The 16,342-nt window shown below is 46.7% G+C and overlaps 1 protein-coding gene across 2 annotated transcripts in view; it reads right to left on the reverse strand.

Moving 5' to 3' along the window:
• Positions 1-13,268, reverse strand: part of CCDC92 (coiled-coil domain containing 92) — a 13,583-nt gene extending 315 nt beyond the window's left edge. The window contains exons 1-4 of one of the 2 annotated variants that reach the window (XM_030285432.4): positions 13,110-13,268; positions 3,208-3,344; positions 2,836-2,877; positions 1-2,273 (exon numbers count right to left, since the gene is read on the reverse strand). The exon at positions 1-2,273 is cut by the window's left edge and continues 315 nt beyond it. In XM_030285432.4, the coding sequence (XP_030141292.2) occupies positions 1,501-2,273; positions 2,836-2,877; positions 3,208-3,337 (945 nt within the window). In that variant the 5' untranslated portion in view covers positions 3,338-3,344; positions 13,110-13,268 and the 3' untranslated portion in view covers positions 1-1,500. Of the gene's footprint in view, positions 2,274-2,835; positions 2,878-3,207; positions 3,345-4,725; positions 4,814-13,109 lie in introns of those variants that run through there. The other variant, XM_072936027.1, reaches the window with a different exon arrangement.
• Between the last annotated feature and the right edge of the window lie 3,074 nt (positions 13,269-16,342).

A 16,342-nucleotide genomic window follows, 5' to 3' on the forward strand; every position in this document is an offset into this window, starting at 1 on the left:
AGGGCAGAGCCTTGCCCGGGGTGAGCCCTGCAGGAAGGGTCATGCTGCGGGAATCGAGCGGGACCGCAGGCAGGAGAACAGCTCTGCCAGGGCCTGGCCCTGCAGGGAGACACACACCAACACAGCTGCAGGAAAAGCTTACAAGGGGCAAACTACAGCTGGCAAGGGGAGGGGACGGGGCAGGCAGGGATCCTTCATCAGCTGTCACAGAGAATACACGTTCCAAATGTTTAAAGGCACATCATAAGCTTAGCAGCATTTGGGAGCCAGTGTTTCTTGCTGGTCCTACTTAAAGGCTGCAGACAAGAGTGAAGCAGAGGTGAACAGAATGTAAGAAAAATGGACTAGTGCTCCTATCCCAAAACTACATACCCTCCCAGCTCCTAGTATGCCTTTCTTTCCTAGAAAAAAAAAAATAAAAGAAAAAGAATCAAGTAGTCTAACAGCTGTTGGGTCTACCTGCTACTTACTAGAAAGGAGTAGGGGAATCTGGTCAAGTGCAAGGCAAGTCCATCCCAATCCACAAGGACAGAAATCAAGGATGCCAGGTTCTCCTGTATGGATCAGTTACATCACTTACAACTAAATACTCACATTTTAGAAGGGCAGCTCAGGTTTCTAGGCTGGCAGCAGCCGGCACTGGTCTGATGATGCCCAGAACAAGAATAAGGTTTTTAGGAAACAAAAATAATCCCTTTACAAAAAAAGTGCAGGTTAGAGCATAAAGAACCATTTCCATATTGGATACCCAGTTACATTTCCTCCCTGAAAAGGAGCTCGGAGCCAGTATGGAAGGTGCTACAAGTGCAGTGTACTGACTAGCATAAAATGTGTTGTGAAGCTATTTGATTAAAAAAAACCCAAAATGATCCCCACAAACAACCCAGTGTTCATACACTTCCTATGAGAGTTGTTAACCCTCATAAAATGATGCTTTCCCCACCCATATTTTACTTAAAGCCACAAACCAAAGTATTTAGGATTAATCAAGTAGTGCTTGCTGGGGCTCTGGGGACATCCTTAGGTCATTAAAGTGAACGTACACGTGCCCAACCTTCAGTGCTGCTGCGAGAGCGGCTGTGGCAGAGGTCAGTGATGGCTCTGGAGTGCTCACACACACAGTGGAGACAAGAGAACCCCTGCCAGGTCAAACATCACCAGCCACCACGTGTGGCTGCAGTGTGAGGGAGGGGTGTCCTCTCTAAGAGCGCTCACTAACACAGCCCACGCCTCGGTCCACACGTGCAGTTACACTAAATGGAGCAACACCTGGAAGCAAGCGGTCAGGTCCCCCTGATTTGGCCACAGCATGGAGTGGTTATATACCATATGCCATATGAACACAGTCCTAGGAGGTTTCATTAGAGCAGAATGTATTAATGATGTACCCGGGAGGAGTTTGGCATGCATGGGGCATCAAAAGAAACTTCACCGCAGGTGCTATTTACCCTACAGGCTCACAGTGCATAACCAGCACGGAACAGCGCTGCTGTGGTGCTCTCAGACAGTTCTGTCTGTCCCCGGGTGCTTTCTGACCACTTTGTTTCCATGGACCTGATCCACTGCCAGGGTCTCCACCTCCTGCGGCTGGGCGGGCGCGGCGTGGTGGATGCGATGAGCCACCCCGATGTGCGCCTTGTGCGGCTTCTCGCGGGCGGGGCTGTGCGACTCGCCGGGCGCGCGATCCGAAGGGATCGGTGGAATGACCAACGGCCTCTCCTTGATCAGATGCACCTCTGCTGTTTCCCTGGCCAGCAGAAAGGGGGTGGGATCGGGCATGGCATCCACGGGCTCTCGCAGCACCAGCTTCCGGCTCTCCGACCCTATTCTGTAGGCCTCTTCGAACTCGGGGTTCAGCGGCGTGGACAGACTTTTCTTCATCCTGCGCCGCGGCGTCTCCGGCAGTTTGTCCTTGGGAGGGGACGGTTTGTAGCTGGACAGCACGGGGCTGCTAGAGGGGGTCCCCTCCGAAGTCCCGCTGGCATTCATCAGCTTCTTCTTGGCCGCGTGCAGCTGCGAGGTCAGATACGCAATCGTGCTCGCTCTCTGCTCCAGTTCACTGGACAACATGTTGAGCTTATGGCTTTTCATTTTTAACTCTTCCAAATACTTCTTTTCCCTTTCTTTAATAGTGTTTTCCAGCACCATGATCATCGCGTTCTTTTGTTCAAGTTCTTTCAACAATTCACTGTTTTCAGCTTCTTTGATTTTCAGCTGAGCTTCAAGATCTTTGCACTTACTTTTGAGTTCATCACTTCTTGAACCACCACTTTCTAGAGGAACAGGAGAAGCAGAAGTGTTTTAAATTAACAACAGCCATTATGTAAAACAGTACCCTAGGGCTCCTCTTGCCACCCCTGAGAGGAATCCAAAAGGCTAACTTTATCCCTGATCCAGGGGTTTAACCTCAGGGAATTATCTTATTCCTGCTCTTTACCTGTTGTTAACATAATACATATAAAATAACTACAATCTAGTGTGCACAAACACACACACACACATATATACATATATATATATATATATAAATAAAAGATTTGTGGTTAATTACAGCAGCAGCTCAGCTAAGTTGTAAAAACAGCCTCACTCTTCTGCCCCTAAAATCTGTGTCCTGTGTTCCCATATAGCAAGCAGGAATTGACTGTCTAGTGAAATCAGCAGTTCCAGGTGCTATTCCTGGCTCTTTCACAGATTTCCTGTGTGACCTTAGGAAAGAACTTTTGATATTTACTTCATAAATAAGTCTGGAGAGTAGAAAAGAAAATACAAGCATTGAAAAAAAAAATAGTAAATTGAACATGAACATTAAAAAAAAAAAAAAAAAGTATTCCTTACCTGACAAGTCTGAACTCTTTACAGTCAGTTCATAGGTTAAATCTGAGGAAAAAAAGTTTTTATTTTAGTTAGAACATCATCATGGAGCTCATACATCACCTGGTGAGCAGATTTACAATGAAAGCTTTCAGTAAATACAGAATTAATTCTTTCCACTATCCAAAGCAAGAATAGGAGATTCACTGCAAATTAGCAAATAGGTAAAACAATTGAACAATCAGCTTTTTTAAAGAAAAAATGAAAAAAACTTGGCTTTGATCAGCCAGTTTGCCACAAGACACAAACTGCAGACCCTAAATGCACCCTGCTGGTGGGCTTTGGTGCTGAGTCTCAGTGCTGAAGTGGGAAGCAGCCCCTCCAAGGAATGGGTACCTGTGCAGCGCTGCTGCAGGCGGCGCAGCTCCGCGTGCAGCCCCTTCAGGGTGTTGGCGTGCTCCCGCTGCAGGAACAGCAGGTTCTTCTGGGCACTCTGCAGCTGGTTCTCCAGGGTTGAGGTGGCCATCCTGACCCTGCCAGGGAACAGACATGGAATTGTGACGGTGAGTTACCTTGCACATATAGAGATCCTTCCTCTGCAGCCAGGATCAGTTTTTCTGCCACAAAAGGTTTTTCTGCTTTAGGACTATTTCCATTACAAGTGCTCCAAGTTCATAAAAAACCTAATTATACTGTAGGCTGGAGCAGGGAACTTATTTGTTTGGAGTTAACACATTTAAAGGATTAACTTCAGACAGTCTAAGTCATTAATCCCGTCACAAGTTAAAAGCAGAGTTCTGAGGAATGGGCTACTGTGCCCATCTTGCTGAGGGTTTCCACTTACCCCCAGGGACAGAGGGATTGGTAAAATCCTTGGCAAGAACAAGGAAGAAAGCACTAAAATGCAGCAGCTTTAAGGAAAAAGGCAAAGCAGGGGTCTGAGCAAAGCCAGGCTGGTGGCACTGCCATGGGTGTCCAAACTGAAATGTGGGCACTGGGACCAGCACAAGGGAAGCTCTGGCTGCTCTTGAACTGACTTCGTCTTCTACTAACTTATCCCTACAGAAACAAATATTTGATTGCTAATAAAACGGATGTGTGAAAGATGTTAAGAAATCCACTTTGTGCAGGAGCCAAACAGCCTGGTTACCTTGTAACAGAGATCAAGGATTAAGTTCGGTGCCCAGGAATGTGGGTAGTGGTGCCAACTGTGCTTAGTCGAGTAAATGGGTCAAGTTACAATTACCATCATTAGCAAACAAGCAAAAATTATGGATCAAATATATTCTAAAAAGAGATTTCTAGGGTGGTTAAACAAATTTTGTTACACCCCATCATTGCCACACTAGTGGTCCCTCACAGTTACAGAGTTGGAGGCCTGTTGGAAGGGGCACTACACAGTCACAGCAATTACTGTGGGGCACTGTTAATTCTGAGGAGTGAGGATATTTAAGCTGTGATACATTTTCAGAGTGACATCCTTTGGCTTGCAGAGCTGACATCAGACAGACAGGAGCTTTACTGAATCATCCCATTCCTTCAGTGCTCATCCTGCTCTGATCGACCGAGCATGACAGCAGGACAAAGCCACAGCTGGAGCTCTGACTGTGCAGGACACTGAGGCTCAGAAGGGATTCTTAATCGAGGAATGTATTTTCCAAAAGAAACCCTAAGATGTCATAGAAGTAGGTGAAAGAAAAGCCTCCACACAATAGCCCAGAGCTTCTGTTCTTACAATGGGTATTAATGGTGGCTTTACACCTGTAACCATAACCTGAACAGGAAAATACTTGCCTGAATAAGAAAATATTTCATCACCAGCAACAGACAGTAACTGTTCATAGCTCAGTCCTTGCAAATACACATGTTAATTAAAAACCAGTTTCCTAAATGCTCAAAAAAAAAAACAACCACCCAGAACAAGGCTCTCCCTATTAATCTCCTCAACTGCGTTTTCACTTTGATCTTCTGCATTTGAAAGATCACACCAGGATTACCTGCTCTGAAAAAAACAAATATAATCAGAGGCAAGCGAGGGTTATAGGCTTAGGAAGAAAATAAGAACTACCAGCACCAGAGCATCATCTTCCCTGCAGCAGCAGTGAGTTAATCAGTGAAATCAATCAAATCAACCCACAATGAGTTTTAGCTGCAGCCCCTCTGCACTAAGGAGTGTCCTACAACCCTCTGCAGCCTTTCCGTGCTTCTCCCCCTCACAGCAGCCTGGTCTGCTGTCCCCTCCCCTTCAAGGGAAAGCAAAGGCCAGTGAGGTGGAGCCACAGCCTCCATGGATGTGTGGGCAGCAGATCCAGTTCCAAACCCACCCACCCACTCAAGCCTTTTTACACGGCACAGCCAGCACTGTGGTCTGCCCCCTGTGCTCTGGGAAACAGCCAAAACCATCTACTGTCAAACCAGGGAAAGGGAAAGTGGCTTGCACAGTCTCAAGTCACTATACAGAGACATAATTTGCTATGTCCCATTGTCCTGGGATTGCACTAAGCTAATTTCATCTCAGGCTCTCTGAAACAAGAAGGTCAAAAACCACAAGAGAAACAGCAAATGCAGAAGTCAATGGTGCCCTTTACAGCCCAGAAGAGCAATTTCCACCTCCCACCATGGAAATTGGTGGGACAAGCTCCCAAATCTACCAGGCTCTGGCTGGATGCTGGCAGATAAATGACACCAGTGCTGGGAAGAAAGCTGTGACTGCATACACAGCACAAAGTTATGTCACTATGGTTTCTCCCCCTTCCCCTTTGTCTCCAAACAACAACAAAAAAATTTGCTATGTTTTTACACAGACAGAACTGTGCAATGCAGAGCTTGGCAAAGTCCCCTGGGAACGTGCACAGCATTTGGGAAGGATGACAGAACACAAAGGGACACTGCAGTCTGCAGGGATGATGGCGAGGGTGACACACCCCGTCTCTGGCAGCAGGACTGGCCCTGAGCACCGAGTGTCCCACCTTCAGTGACAGAGGCGTTGTGTGGATTGTGCAACGCGTTCCACCTTTCAAACATCCACAATATTTAATTTCTCAGCACCACCACAACACCAAATGTTTCTATATATAGTTCAGATATTGAGCCTCAACTCCTCCAAATGATGGAGTCACAATTTCTCTTGAATATAGCCAAGGAGGAGCAAATGGAATGAGTCAAACAGAATTCCCTTGGGAATGTTAAGTACAACACTTTAATCATGACTGCATCTACCTAAGCCATCATCTTCCAGTAAAGCAGAGAAGGTAACTTCAATTATCATTCCTGTAAGCTCACGTTAAAAAGCAACAGTTCTGTCTCCTTACAAGTGCATTTTCTCTTCAAAAGGGAACACACACACAAAATCTTATATGGAAAAGGCAAAAATATTAAAAAGGAGCTTTTAAAATGCAACTTAATCACATACTCACCATAAACAGTCACTAACATTTTAACAGCCACATCTTGCCTTGCAGAGGATGTGCAGACTCCAGGCCTTTTTGGATCTTAAGCATTTGGAGGGAGTTCAAAATGTTTCAAGGCAATGAGCATCTGGCTGCGTATCAGAAGCCTTTGCACAAAATCAGAGCATCTCTACGCCCTGCTGCAAGATAGGAGGAGGGAGATGCTAATCTCTGACCTTAGACACAAGTCCAAAGGATGGAACAAAGCCCAAACAGCAATGATTTAACATTTTCATTCCTGTTTGGTACCCACTCAACAGAGCACAATAACATCCCTTTATGTGGATGGGGTGACCATCACCTGAGAAGCTGCTTTAGCTCCCTGCCAACTCACAGCCTTGAAATATGTATGGGCAGACATTTTCCTCTTGACTGCTCACTGGCCAGTGCTCCATCAAAATGTAACAAAAGCTGCCAAAATGTCATTTGTTTGCTATACAAACACCATTTCAAGAACTAAGTAAGGACAGTGGATACCTCTTGTAAGAACCTCCAAAGTTTTAGCCAGACCCCATTTTAAAGATTGTCACTGAACTGACCAAACTTATCTAAACTCAGCTCTAATGCTGGAATTACCAACAGCCACTTTGTTGTTCTTTGCTTAGATCAGCTCTCCATCTCTGAGACATAATGCCATCTCCAAAGTGTTTGCTCAGCTCCTTTCAAAGGACATATCAAAGGAGACCCTGCAGCCTCCACAGCCAGTTCAAGGACTTTGCTCTCCTGCTTAGACATTTGTTTTAAGACCCCCATAAACTGATTCTATCACACCACTACACCTCTCCTGAGGCAGATCCACCAGTAACACAGCTCAGTGACAAACTGTTCCAGTTCCAAATTTCTGCTCACCCCTCATTCATCCGTGCATCAGACCGAGTCAGTTCAGCTAGTCCAGTGCTGCTGAAGTCAAGCTTTTCAGACACCACACTCAGCCTACACACCCACCTCGGGCCATCCCTCCCCTTCTCCAGGCTCCCTTTTCAGTAAGGAGTGCTTCTTGCAGCACCACCTCTATCCTCAGCCTGCATTACAACATAACAATGCTCACACATCATTAGTGACCCACTAACTTGTTCTCATCTTCTTTTCGTTTGTATGTTTTGAACCAAGCAAAATTAGTAGTTCTTTCCCGGAGACAATGGAGGGGAAGAAGGAATCGTGCCACTGTCCTCCCAGAGGAAGGACATGATTTTGCTTTCTCAGCTCTCTTGCCATTTCTACTGCTTTGGATGCTATTTTACCCAGTGGTTTCTCTGCCTGATTTTCCCACCATTTTGTGATCAGAGGCTGTGTAAACTCTCTACAGTTAACCTCTGAATGTTCTGCAAGCACACATTTCAGCATTTTAGTACCAAGATGATTTTTTGTTACTCCTACAGCAGCTGGTAGAATAATTGAGTGGACACCACCCTGGCAGCAATGATTTAATTCTGGATGCTCCAAAGGAACCAGCTGGTACTTTTGCACAGTTCACACGGTGTTTCCTCTGTCCTTGAGACCACCCAACCCCAGAGCTGTCACAAGGGAAGAGACTAAAAGGAATCAGATGTTAAAGTCACTACTGTGACAGAGACTATTACAGAACCAAACCAAATGGTCCTGCAGTGGCTTTTCACACAGACACAGTTATTATGACCAATACCAGGGTGTGCAAAGCTATGGCTGTCCAGCTGTCAGGAACAAATAACTTACTCTGGCAGGAAGCTTGGAAAATTACCTAATTTGGGCCTAATTCACTTTACAGAGACAAAGAAAGCATTACCTAAATGACACTGACTACTTCAAAAGAACCCCTCTAACAATGATGAAGTGACAACAAAAGCCCTCACAAGCAAGATTGTATCTCATGTAGAACAGGCTCTCTAGCACACACTCCTAAAGAATGGCTCTTCTATTTTATTCAGCCTTTCATTCTGAGGATAAAACTTGTAGTTATTTTAATATAACCTCCAGCAAAGCCACAGAATGCAAACTGCACCCCAATCACAACCAGGCAGTCACAATATTGCAAAGACGTGTTAGTCTTTCTAGTAAACCAACTTCGTTTGTCAGAAGAATGACAAGAAAATTAATATTCTATTCTGTTACACATTCAATTAATGTTACACATAAACCTGAGACTCATTCTATTTTTTTCCAAAGTCATTAAGAAAGTTCTCCAGCTTCAGTTAAAGCTGAATCAGGACTTAGATTAGTAAGGTAAGCTGTGGGTGGTTTTGGTACAAGGATCTGTTAAGTACAACTCCAAAGTCATGCTTAGAAATAACATTATACTATGGAATAGTCATGGGCTTTTTTCACAGATCATATACTCACTTATGAACACTGCACGCCCTCTCTTAATTTATTGCCCTCTATGATAAAGAATGTGTGAATTGCACCAGAAATTGAAGAAAATGTATTTCTGCAATATAAAAATTTGCCCTTTCTGCAGCCTGCTGAAACACAAACCAAAAGAATTACTATGCTGCTTTCACATAACCAACTTGGCTGGGCCTTTTCCTGCTCCCAAACACGACAAAAACCCATCACCACACAGACATGCGACCATTTTACCACCCAGCCCAGCTGTGACTTTGTCTCACCCATCCCACTCACACACACTGAGCAAGAATTTAGTGCTGCATTCCTGAAATGCTCCAGAATCACCTTCCTGGTCTTTCAGTGAACCAGGTCAGGGAACTGGTGCAGCTGAAAACAAACCCATTTTCCCACCGGCTGTTTTCAGGTGGTGGGTTCACTGTGCAGCACTGTAGATGCCTGGGGAAGGTGAAAAAAATAAAAATAAGAAATAGAATCCGTAAGCAGGTCAGGGGGGTGGTACAGGCAGAACTGCTTCCTGCAGCAGCGCCAGCTCCAGGCACTCGCCTGAGCTTGAGCTCCTACTGCATGAACTGCAGAAATCACAATTTTCAGAGGTTACCAGGAATATTTTTGAAACGTGGCAGAAGGCACTGAAGCCTTACAGCAAGCTAAATCTGTCCTGAGAGATCATTTACAGAGTGCAGCTATTCTAAAGCAACTCTACAGAACTGCACAACTATTTCTAGGCAAGTGTAACAGGCTGGGGAGATGCTTCTCTCTAATGCATTCTGTGCTGCTGTTTCATAAGGCATCGATTTTTATTATTTTAGAACAGCAACTACGATCAAACACACAAAAATTAGTCCCCACTTTGCTAAAGGTTTTGAGAGCTGCTGATGAAGGAAATCTGGTAGTGGTGATGACCTATGTCCAAATCCTTCCTTAAGCAACATTTTTTTGGTGTTAAATAGGATGCCAAGACAAAGGATCCTAAAGAGAGATGCTTTATACCCTCCCTTACATAACCCAGGTAGCTCAAATAAAGCCACACAGCTTAAACCAAGCTCTCCTGAGGCTGGAAAGGAAACAAGCAGGCACACTTCTGTCACAGAGGGAACCTGCTGGTTCTGACATCATTCCCAAGGCTTTTCCTCACAGATGGACTCTTCCCGAGCTCGACACCTCTGCTGCACAGAAAGGCGATCTGCCGTGCCTTTGTGCCCTCCCTCCGGGCACGGACTCGGATTACAGGGAGCTACTGTTCCCTGGCATATTTACAGCCTTTCCGGAGACAGCTACCATTCTGTTCACAGAGAAGCCATGACATTTAACAGTTTTTAGTCAGTCCAGCACTGTTTTTAAATAACACTGATTTTAAACCCCATCTCTCTCAATCAAATAATTAAAACCAACAAGCAGCAATGTATTTCAATATTTTAAAATACAAACCAAAGGTTTCCTTGGAGTATAATGAGAACAAACATGCTCCCCAATAGCAGGAAAAAATCACAATCCAAAGAAAAGCCTTTTTTCAATGATTATTTAAAAGCACTCGAACAAACAGCTTGCAGAACTTCCAAAACATTCTGAAAGCATCAGTTTCAGCAATATTTTGTCATGCCTCTAATGTCTAGTAGCAAATAAATTTATTGTTTCTATTCATAGTACCATAGTCTTTAACATCACCAGGAGAAATGAGCTGTTAGATAATGGCAAAATTAAACAAAATTATTCACTGCTCACATGGAGATAGACCAACACTCGTGTCCCCCTGTGCCGGGCACCTGTCCTTCTGCAACACCAACATCCATAAATGTTCCTTTTGCTGGCTGTGCTTTCCAAACCACCAATAAGGAAAAGCAGTTTCACACACTCAACTTTGCCCATCCTCAACTTGACTGCTGCATTTTCAATAAAGTGCTACTCAACAAAACCCATCACTTTCAGTTACTAACAGACACATGTACATAAATATGCATAGAAAGTATCACTTGTCAGCAAAAAAATTCTTCAGCATTTTAAATCTTCAGAAAGATGAAGATATTTGTTCTCTCTATAAAATAAACAACTTGCTACCTTGTTTAAACTTTACTATGCAAAATGAAGTTAAACCTGAACTTGAATAAAATGATTAACAGTAATCTTTTTACTCAATACAAAAATACTCCTTCGTAGTTTTGCTACTTTAAACCTCCATTTTTTAAGTCACAGAACAGAAATGAGATGCCTAAAAATTACAACTGTCCTCCCTCTATTATGCTGTTTACAATGTTGAATAAATATTTTATTTTACTTTACATTATGATCCACATTCTGCTGTAACAGCACAGAACAGTTTGTGTTCTGCCTCCTGCAGTAAAAGGACTGAATAATGTAGCAGGTCTGGATGAACAAATATATTGCCCTTAATACTTACAGCCTCTTGAAGTAGGGCATGCTAAGGAACAGTGGGATTCGTGTAACAAAACACATTTAAAAAATAATTTTAAAGCCCTGGAAGTATGCAGCTGTATCTGAAATCTGATGTAAAGGAAACAATGGTAAGAAATTAAATTACTGCTGCTCTACGGTTTGCAAGAACTACTGGACTGGAAACTACTTAGAGTATCTGGATTGGTCATGACACTTTTGTTTTTCTAAGAAGATGAGGGAGGAAACTTTACAGATATATTAAACAGAAGTACAAGAGGATGAAAACAAGTGCTTAGCATCAGTTTAGCCAATATTCTTTCTTTCCACTTAAGCAGCTGGCACTTTCCTCTATTATGACCTTCCTGTCTTTGTTGTTTTACTGAAAATGACTGCTAGAGCCTCAGTACAACCAAGAGCTTGAAAAATCAACAATATTACAAGTCAGCCATTATCTGTGTATAAAGCACTGCCTTTAAATTGTCAAACCAAAAAGCAATGTGCAGTTTAAAAGCATAAATGTCAGTCTCCCAGAGGCTCAGTCATAATAATGCACTACAGAATTGCATTCACTAATGAGCAAATTATATGGGAAAAGGCACTGTATTTACAGTCACATCCATTTGTCTTTTATTTTTTAATTAAGGAGTATAATTGATATTGCAAAAGCTCAATACAGCTTTTTAAGTGTAAGCATCTAAGTAAAGCCAACAAGTACCCTGGATGCTTCCTATGCACCTGCAATGCAGATCAAAATAGACAATTCCACCCCCAGGGCTACCTCAGCTTCTGTGTTCACATTTACCTTCAGTGTCTCAGCTTTGCCCAATTTAATAAGGTGGGCTCAGGTGCATTCTGCTGCCGCCCAGGGCGGGAAGGGCCCCTCCTTCCTTCCTGCTGTCCCACCCCATGTCCTGCGTAGGGAAACTGCGTCTGGAAGCATCTCCATGTCTGAAGACGCCCTGCACTTCTCTGCCGCCAGATCCACAGACAACAGGCGTTCTCCTCCAAAGGAAAAACCTCCTTCTCTAAAACGAAGATTATTCCTTACCCACTCCAAAATACACACAATCCCGTCCAGCCCTTTGCAGGCCCTGTGTTAATCGTGAAAACGACACTGTTGTCACGTTGCAAAGTGGAAAGGTGCCGATGCAAAAGGCGCCTGCGAAGGATGCGGGGTAAAACCTGTCCCCGGTGGGTGCGGGCGGGGCAGCGGGAGGCGATGGGCGGCCGCTCTCCGGCTCTGGGGCACATTCCAAACAGAAATACCGACACGGCCTTTCCCCCGAACCGGTACGAACAGAAAGACAAGGGGCGTACAGCGAGATGTAGGGCAGTCCCTTCACCCCCTGTGCTGCTCCAGGGACCAGACCAGGGCGCAGGACGCCCTCAGGAATCGCTTTGGGCCAGCGGCAGCGCCCGGCCCGGAGCCGCCCTGCCCCAAAACGGCCGCCCGCGCCCGGGGGGCTGTGACCGGCCCTCACGGGGGGCCGTGACCGGCACCCGGGGGGCTGTGACCGGCCCTCACGGGGGGCTGTGACCGGCCCTCACGGGGGGCTGTGACCGGCCCTCACGGGGGGCTGTGACCGGCCCTCACGGGGGGCTGTGACCGGCCCTCAGGGGGCTGTGACCGGCCCTCGGGGGGCTGTGACCGGCCCTCACAGGTGGTTGTGACCGGCCCTCACGAGAGGCTGTGACCGGCCCTCACGGGAGGCTGTGACCGGCCCTCACGGGGGGCTCCGGCCGGCCCTCACGGGGGGCTGTGACCGGCTCACGGGGGGCTGTGATCGGCCCTCGGGGGGCTGTGACCGGCCCTCACGGGGGGCTCCGGCCGGCTGTGACCGGCCCTCACGGGGCTGTGACCGGCCCTCACGGGGCTGTGACCGGCCCTCACGGGGCCGATCGCGCCCCCCGCCAGGCGATCTCCGCCCAGCCAAGCGCGGCTCCCCCACCCGCCGCAGCTCCGGGGCCGCGGGGCGCCCCCACAGCCCCGCCCGCCCCCACGGGAGGGTCCCTGGGCAGGGCGGTGGATTCGCGTGAGGCGGAAAAAGGCCCCGGCGGCGCTGCCGCCACCCCGTTCCCCACCCGGCCCCGGGGGTCGCGATGCCGCAGCCCCCGCCACGCCCGGCCCCTCACCTGTGCTCGGCCGCGGCCGGGTCCGGCGCTCGGCCCGCCCGAAGCAGCGCGGGAGCCCCGCGGGGCCGGCACGGAGCGGCGGCGGCACCGGCACCGGGGGCGGCGGCGCAGGCGCAGGTGCGGCTGCGGCACCGGGCCCGTCGCTGTGGTAACGGGGGCTGTGCGCGGCCCCGCCCGCACGGGAGCGCGCACGGGAGCGCGCACCTGGGACAGGCGGGAGGAGGAGGAGGAGGAGGAGGAAGAAGGAGAAGGGCACCAGATGTGTGGGAATGTGGGATGCGCATTCCCGGGAGAGGCTGTCCTGCTTTAAGCCCAGCTGGAAATGAAGCCCCACGCAACTCCCCCCCACCCCGCGGTGGAATGGGGAGGGGAATGAAAAGTAAATCTTGTAGGTTTAGGTAAGAACAGTACAGGAATTGAAAATAAAGTGAAATAGGATAATAGGGATAATAATGATGATGAAAAGGGAAAGGTAAAACACCCAAAACAAACGTTGCACAATGCAGTTGCTCACCTCCAGCTGACCGATGTCAGACTGCCCCTCCCCAAACCCAGACCGGCCCCCGGTGGGACTCCCCCAGTTCTGCCACTGGGCATTATGTTCTCTGCTGTGGAATATCCCTTTGGCCAGTTCAGGTCCTGTGCCAGCTTTGCCTCCTCCCAGTTTCTTTTGCATACCTCCTCACTGGCAAAGCATGATACACAAAAAAGAAAAAAAAACCAGAGTCCTTGACTTAGGGTAAACAGAGCTTAACAAATACCAAACCAGTGTGTTATCAACACCATTCTCGTTCCAAATCCAGAACACAGCACAGTGAATAACTGAGCTCCCTCCCAGCTGAAATAGGTGCACCAGGTGTGTCCGTGTGTTTGGAGCAGTGTGTGTGCACGTGTGTGTTGGTGTGAAGGGTGAGGGGGGTGGAAACATATCTGTGAGCAGAATTTGTGGTGTGTGATGGCAACACGTGTGTGGATGTGTGGGAAACAGCCTACCTGGAGTTTGGGGGGTGTTTGTGCTATTGGCACACATGAGTGTGAGTTTCCCCCAAGCCCACTGAAACAAACTCAGCTGCAGCAGAACCCCTGGAGAGCTGTGGGGTTGGAATTCCTGCAGCCTGTCCTGCTCTACACTATCATTTCTGCATTAATATTTGAATAAATGTGACCTTCAGCTGCCCACCAGTAGGGCAGGCTCTGGGTGTGCAGCCCTACATGGTTGGACATTCTCTGCATTTTCTCTACAAATCAGTGTTGAAGATTTGGCACATGGCACAGTCACTGGCCTGTGATTCTGTCTCTGGCAAATGCACACAAGCATTTATGGATGCAGTGTCTTTTCTATGTCTGTGATAGAAATAAAATACTTCATTATAAGGGGCTTCAAAATTAAGAGACAGAAACTTGGCTTTGGAAAGTGACCAATAGAAAAGGCCAATAAAGTTTCTAGAAGTGAGAGATAATTTTCTTAGTCAAAAGATGCACTATACACAGCACACAGAAGTATTTCACACCTCCACCAAAATCAAATTCAGCAGCAAGCTGCTGACTCTGGCTCTACCTACCTTCAAGGTGATTCTGTTGCGTGTGAGGACACAGAGGATGGATCTTTATGTTCTTTGCACCTTGCAGCTCCTAAAGCCAGGGAAAAGGAAGCACAACATAGCCTAGAGGGAAACATTTTAAAGAAAATTCATTAGCCCTTAGTCAAAGCTAAAACCAAGGACGACCAGTTTTAAATGGGTGTTTAGAGGTGAAGAGCCTGGTGCAGGAGGAGATTTAGCTCTGCCTGCAGCAGTGCAGGAAGGCTCTTCCAGTTCATCCATCCAGCTTTTTATATAAAACATGGGCTCTTAATTTAGGATCCTGTTAGGTGACAACCTAGTCTGGGAAAATGATTCAGTTAGAACCTGTGCCAAAAGAGAAATGCATTTGCCATCTGACTCATCCTGGCAGGAAAGACAGAAGGATGTTAAATTCAATGTGGATCCCTAATAACTGAACACAAATGAAGGAAAACCCCCATCTGTGTTGTTCCAAAGAAGGCTGTTTTATTAACAGGCCTTAAGATGTACCTGTACTCCATGTAAGGAAAACCTGTTGGAAACCAAGAGATAAAAATACATTCATTCAGAAATAAAATTGAAATAGTCCCCGAGCATTTTTTTTCCATGTGCCCCTGGTTTCTCTGAAATTTTCAGTTCTCAGAAGTTTCAGCCTGCAATTTGTCACCCCAATTTGTCACCCCTTGAAAGGTTGCTCTGCCCCTTGCCAGGTGAGCAGCACTGAGCTGTCCCAGTTTCTTCATCTTCAAAATGGAATGTGAGCATGAAAATGATGTGTCATTAATATCTGCAAAATTCTTTAACAATCCTGAAGAGGGGCATGCAGTATAATACAGTTACTACAACTGGAGGAAGTTCTGACCCCCATTGCCACCCCTGAACTTTGGAGATAGCCAGAAATTCAAATCCCCAATCCATCAAAGTGCAAACACCAGGCCCTCAGATATGAGCATTTTGCAGTAAAATGTCACAATGTTTGTGGTCCCCCAAAATCAGAGATCACAAAAGCTCTGTCCTGATGTGCAGTGGTCTGTAAAGCTTCTTGCTGTCTGTCTGCTTTTCAGGTGCCTCTCTCCTGATTTTTCTTTTGCTTGCTTTGTTTTTTAAACAGCAGAGGTTACAGGGAGAGGGGAGGTTTAGTCGCCTCTCTTGTGTGCTGCACACGGATGTTGTTTCTCTTTGCTGTGCATCTCTAACATCAACAAGCACAGCTGGCCTGGTTTTGATTCCAGTAATGCAGATCTAAATCCAGGCACCCTCCACCCTGTAAAGCCAAAAGAGTTACTATTAATTAGATCAGCGTGGCTGAGATGAGAATCCGGGATTAGCTTCCCATTCACCCCGTGGGGAAGGGGAGCAGCAGTGGCTGTCCCTCTGTCTGTCCCCTGGCAGGGCAGGGGCTCACAGGCTGGGGGACGAGTTCCCTGCCAAGGCAGAGGGAGGGCAAGGGGAACAGTTTCCCTTCCCAGAGCGGGAAGGGAACAGTTCCAGGATTAAACTCAACCAAAATATTGAAATCTGGTGGGTGATGTGATCCCTCCCCATCTCAAAGGGGAAGATTTTTTTAAAAATCAGAACCACATATATGTAAGTGTGTGTAGAGAGACCTCTAACAATTAATCTTATCTTGTATCTCTGCTGCCAGACATCCTACTGGGGGAGCATCAGTTA

This window comes from Taeniopygia guttata, chromosome 15, assembly GCF_048771995.1.
Source record: "Taeniopygia guttata chromosome 15, bTaeGut7.mat, whole genome shotgun sequence".
Taxonomy (NCBI): Eukaryota; Metazoa; Chordata; class Aves; order Passeriformes; family Estrildidae; genus Taeniopygia; species Taeniopygia guttata.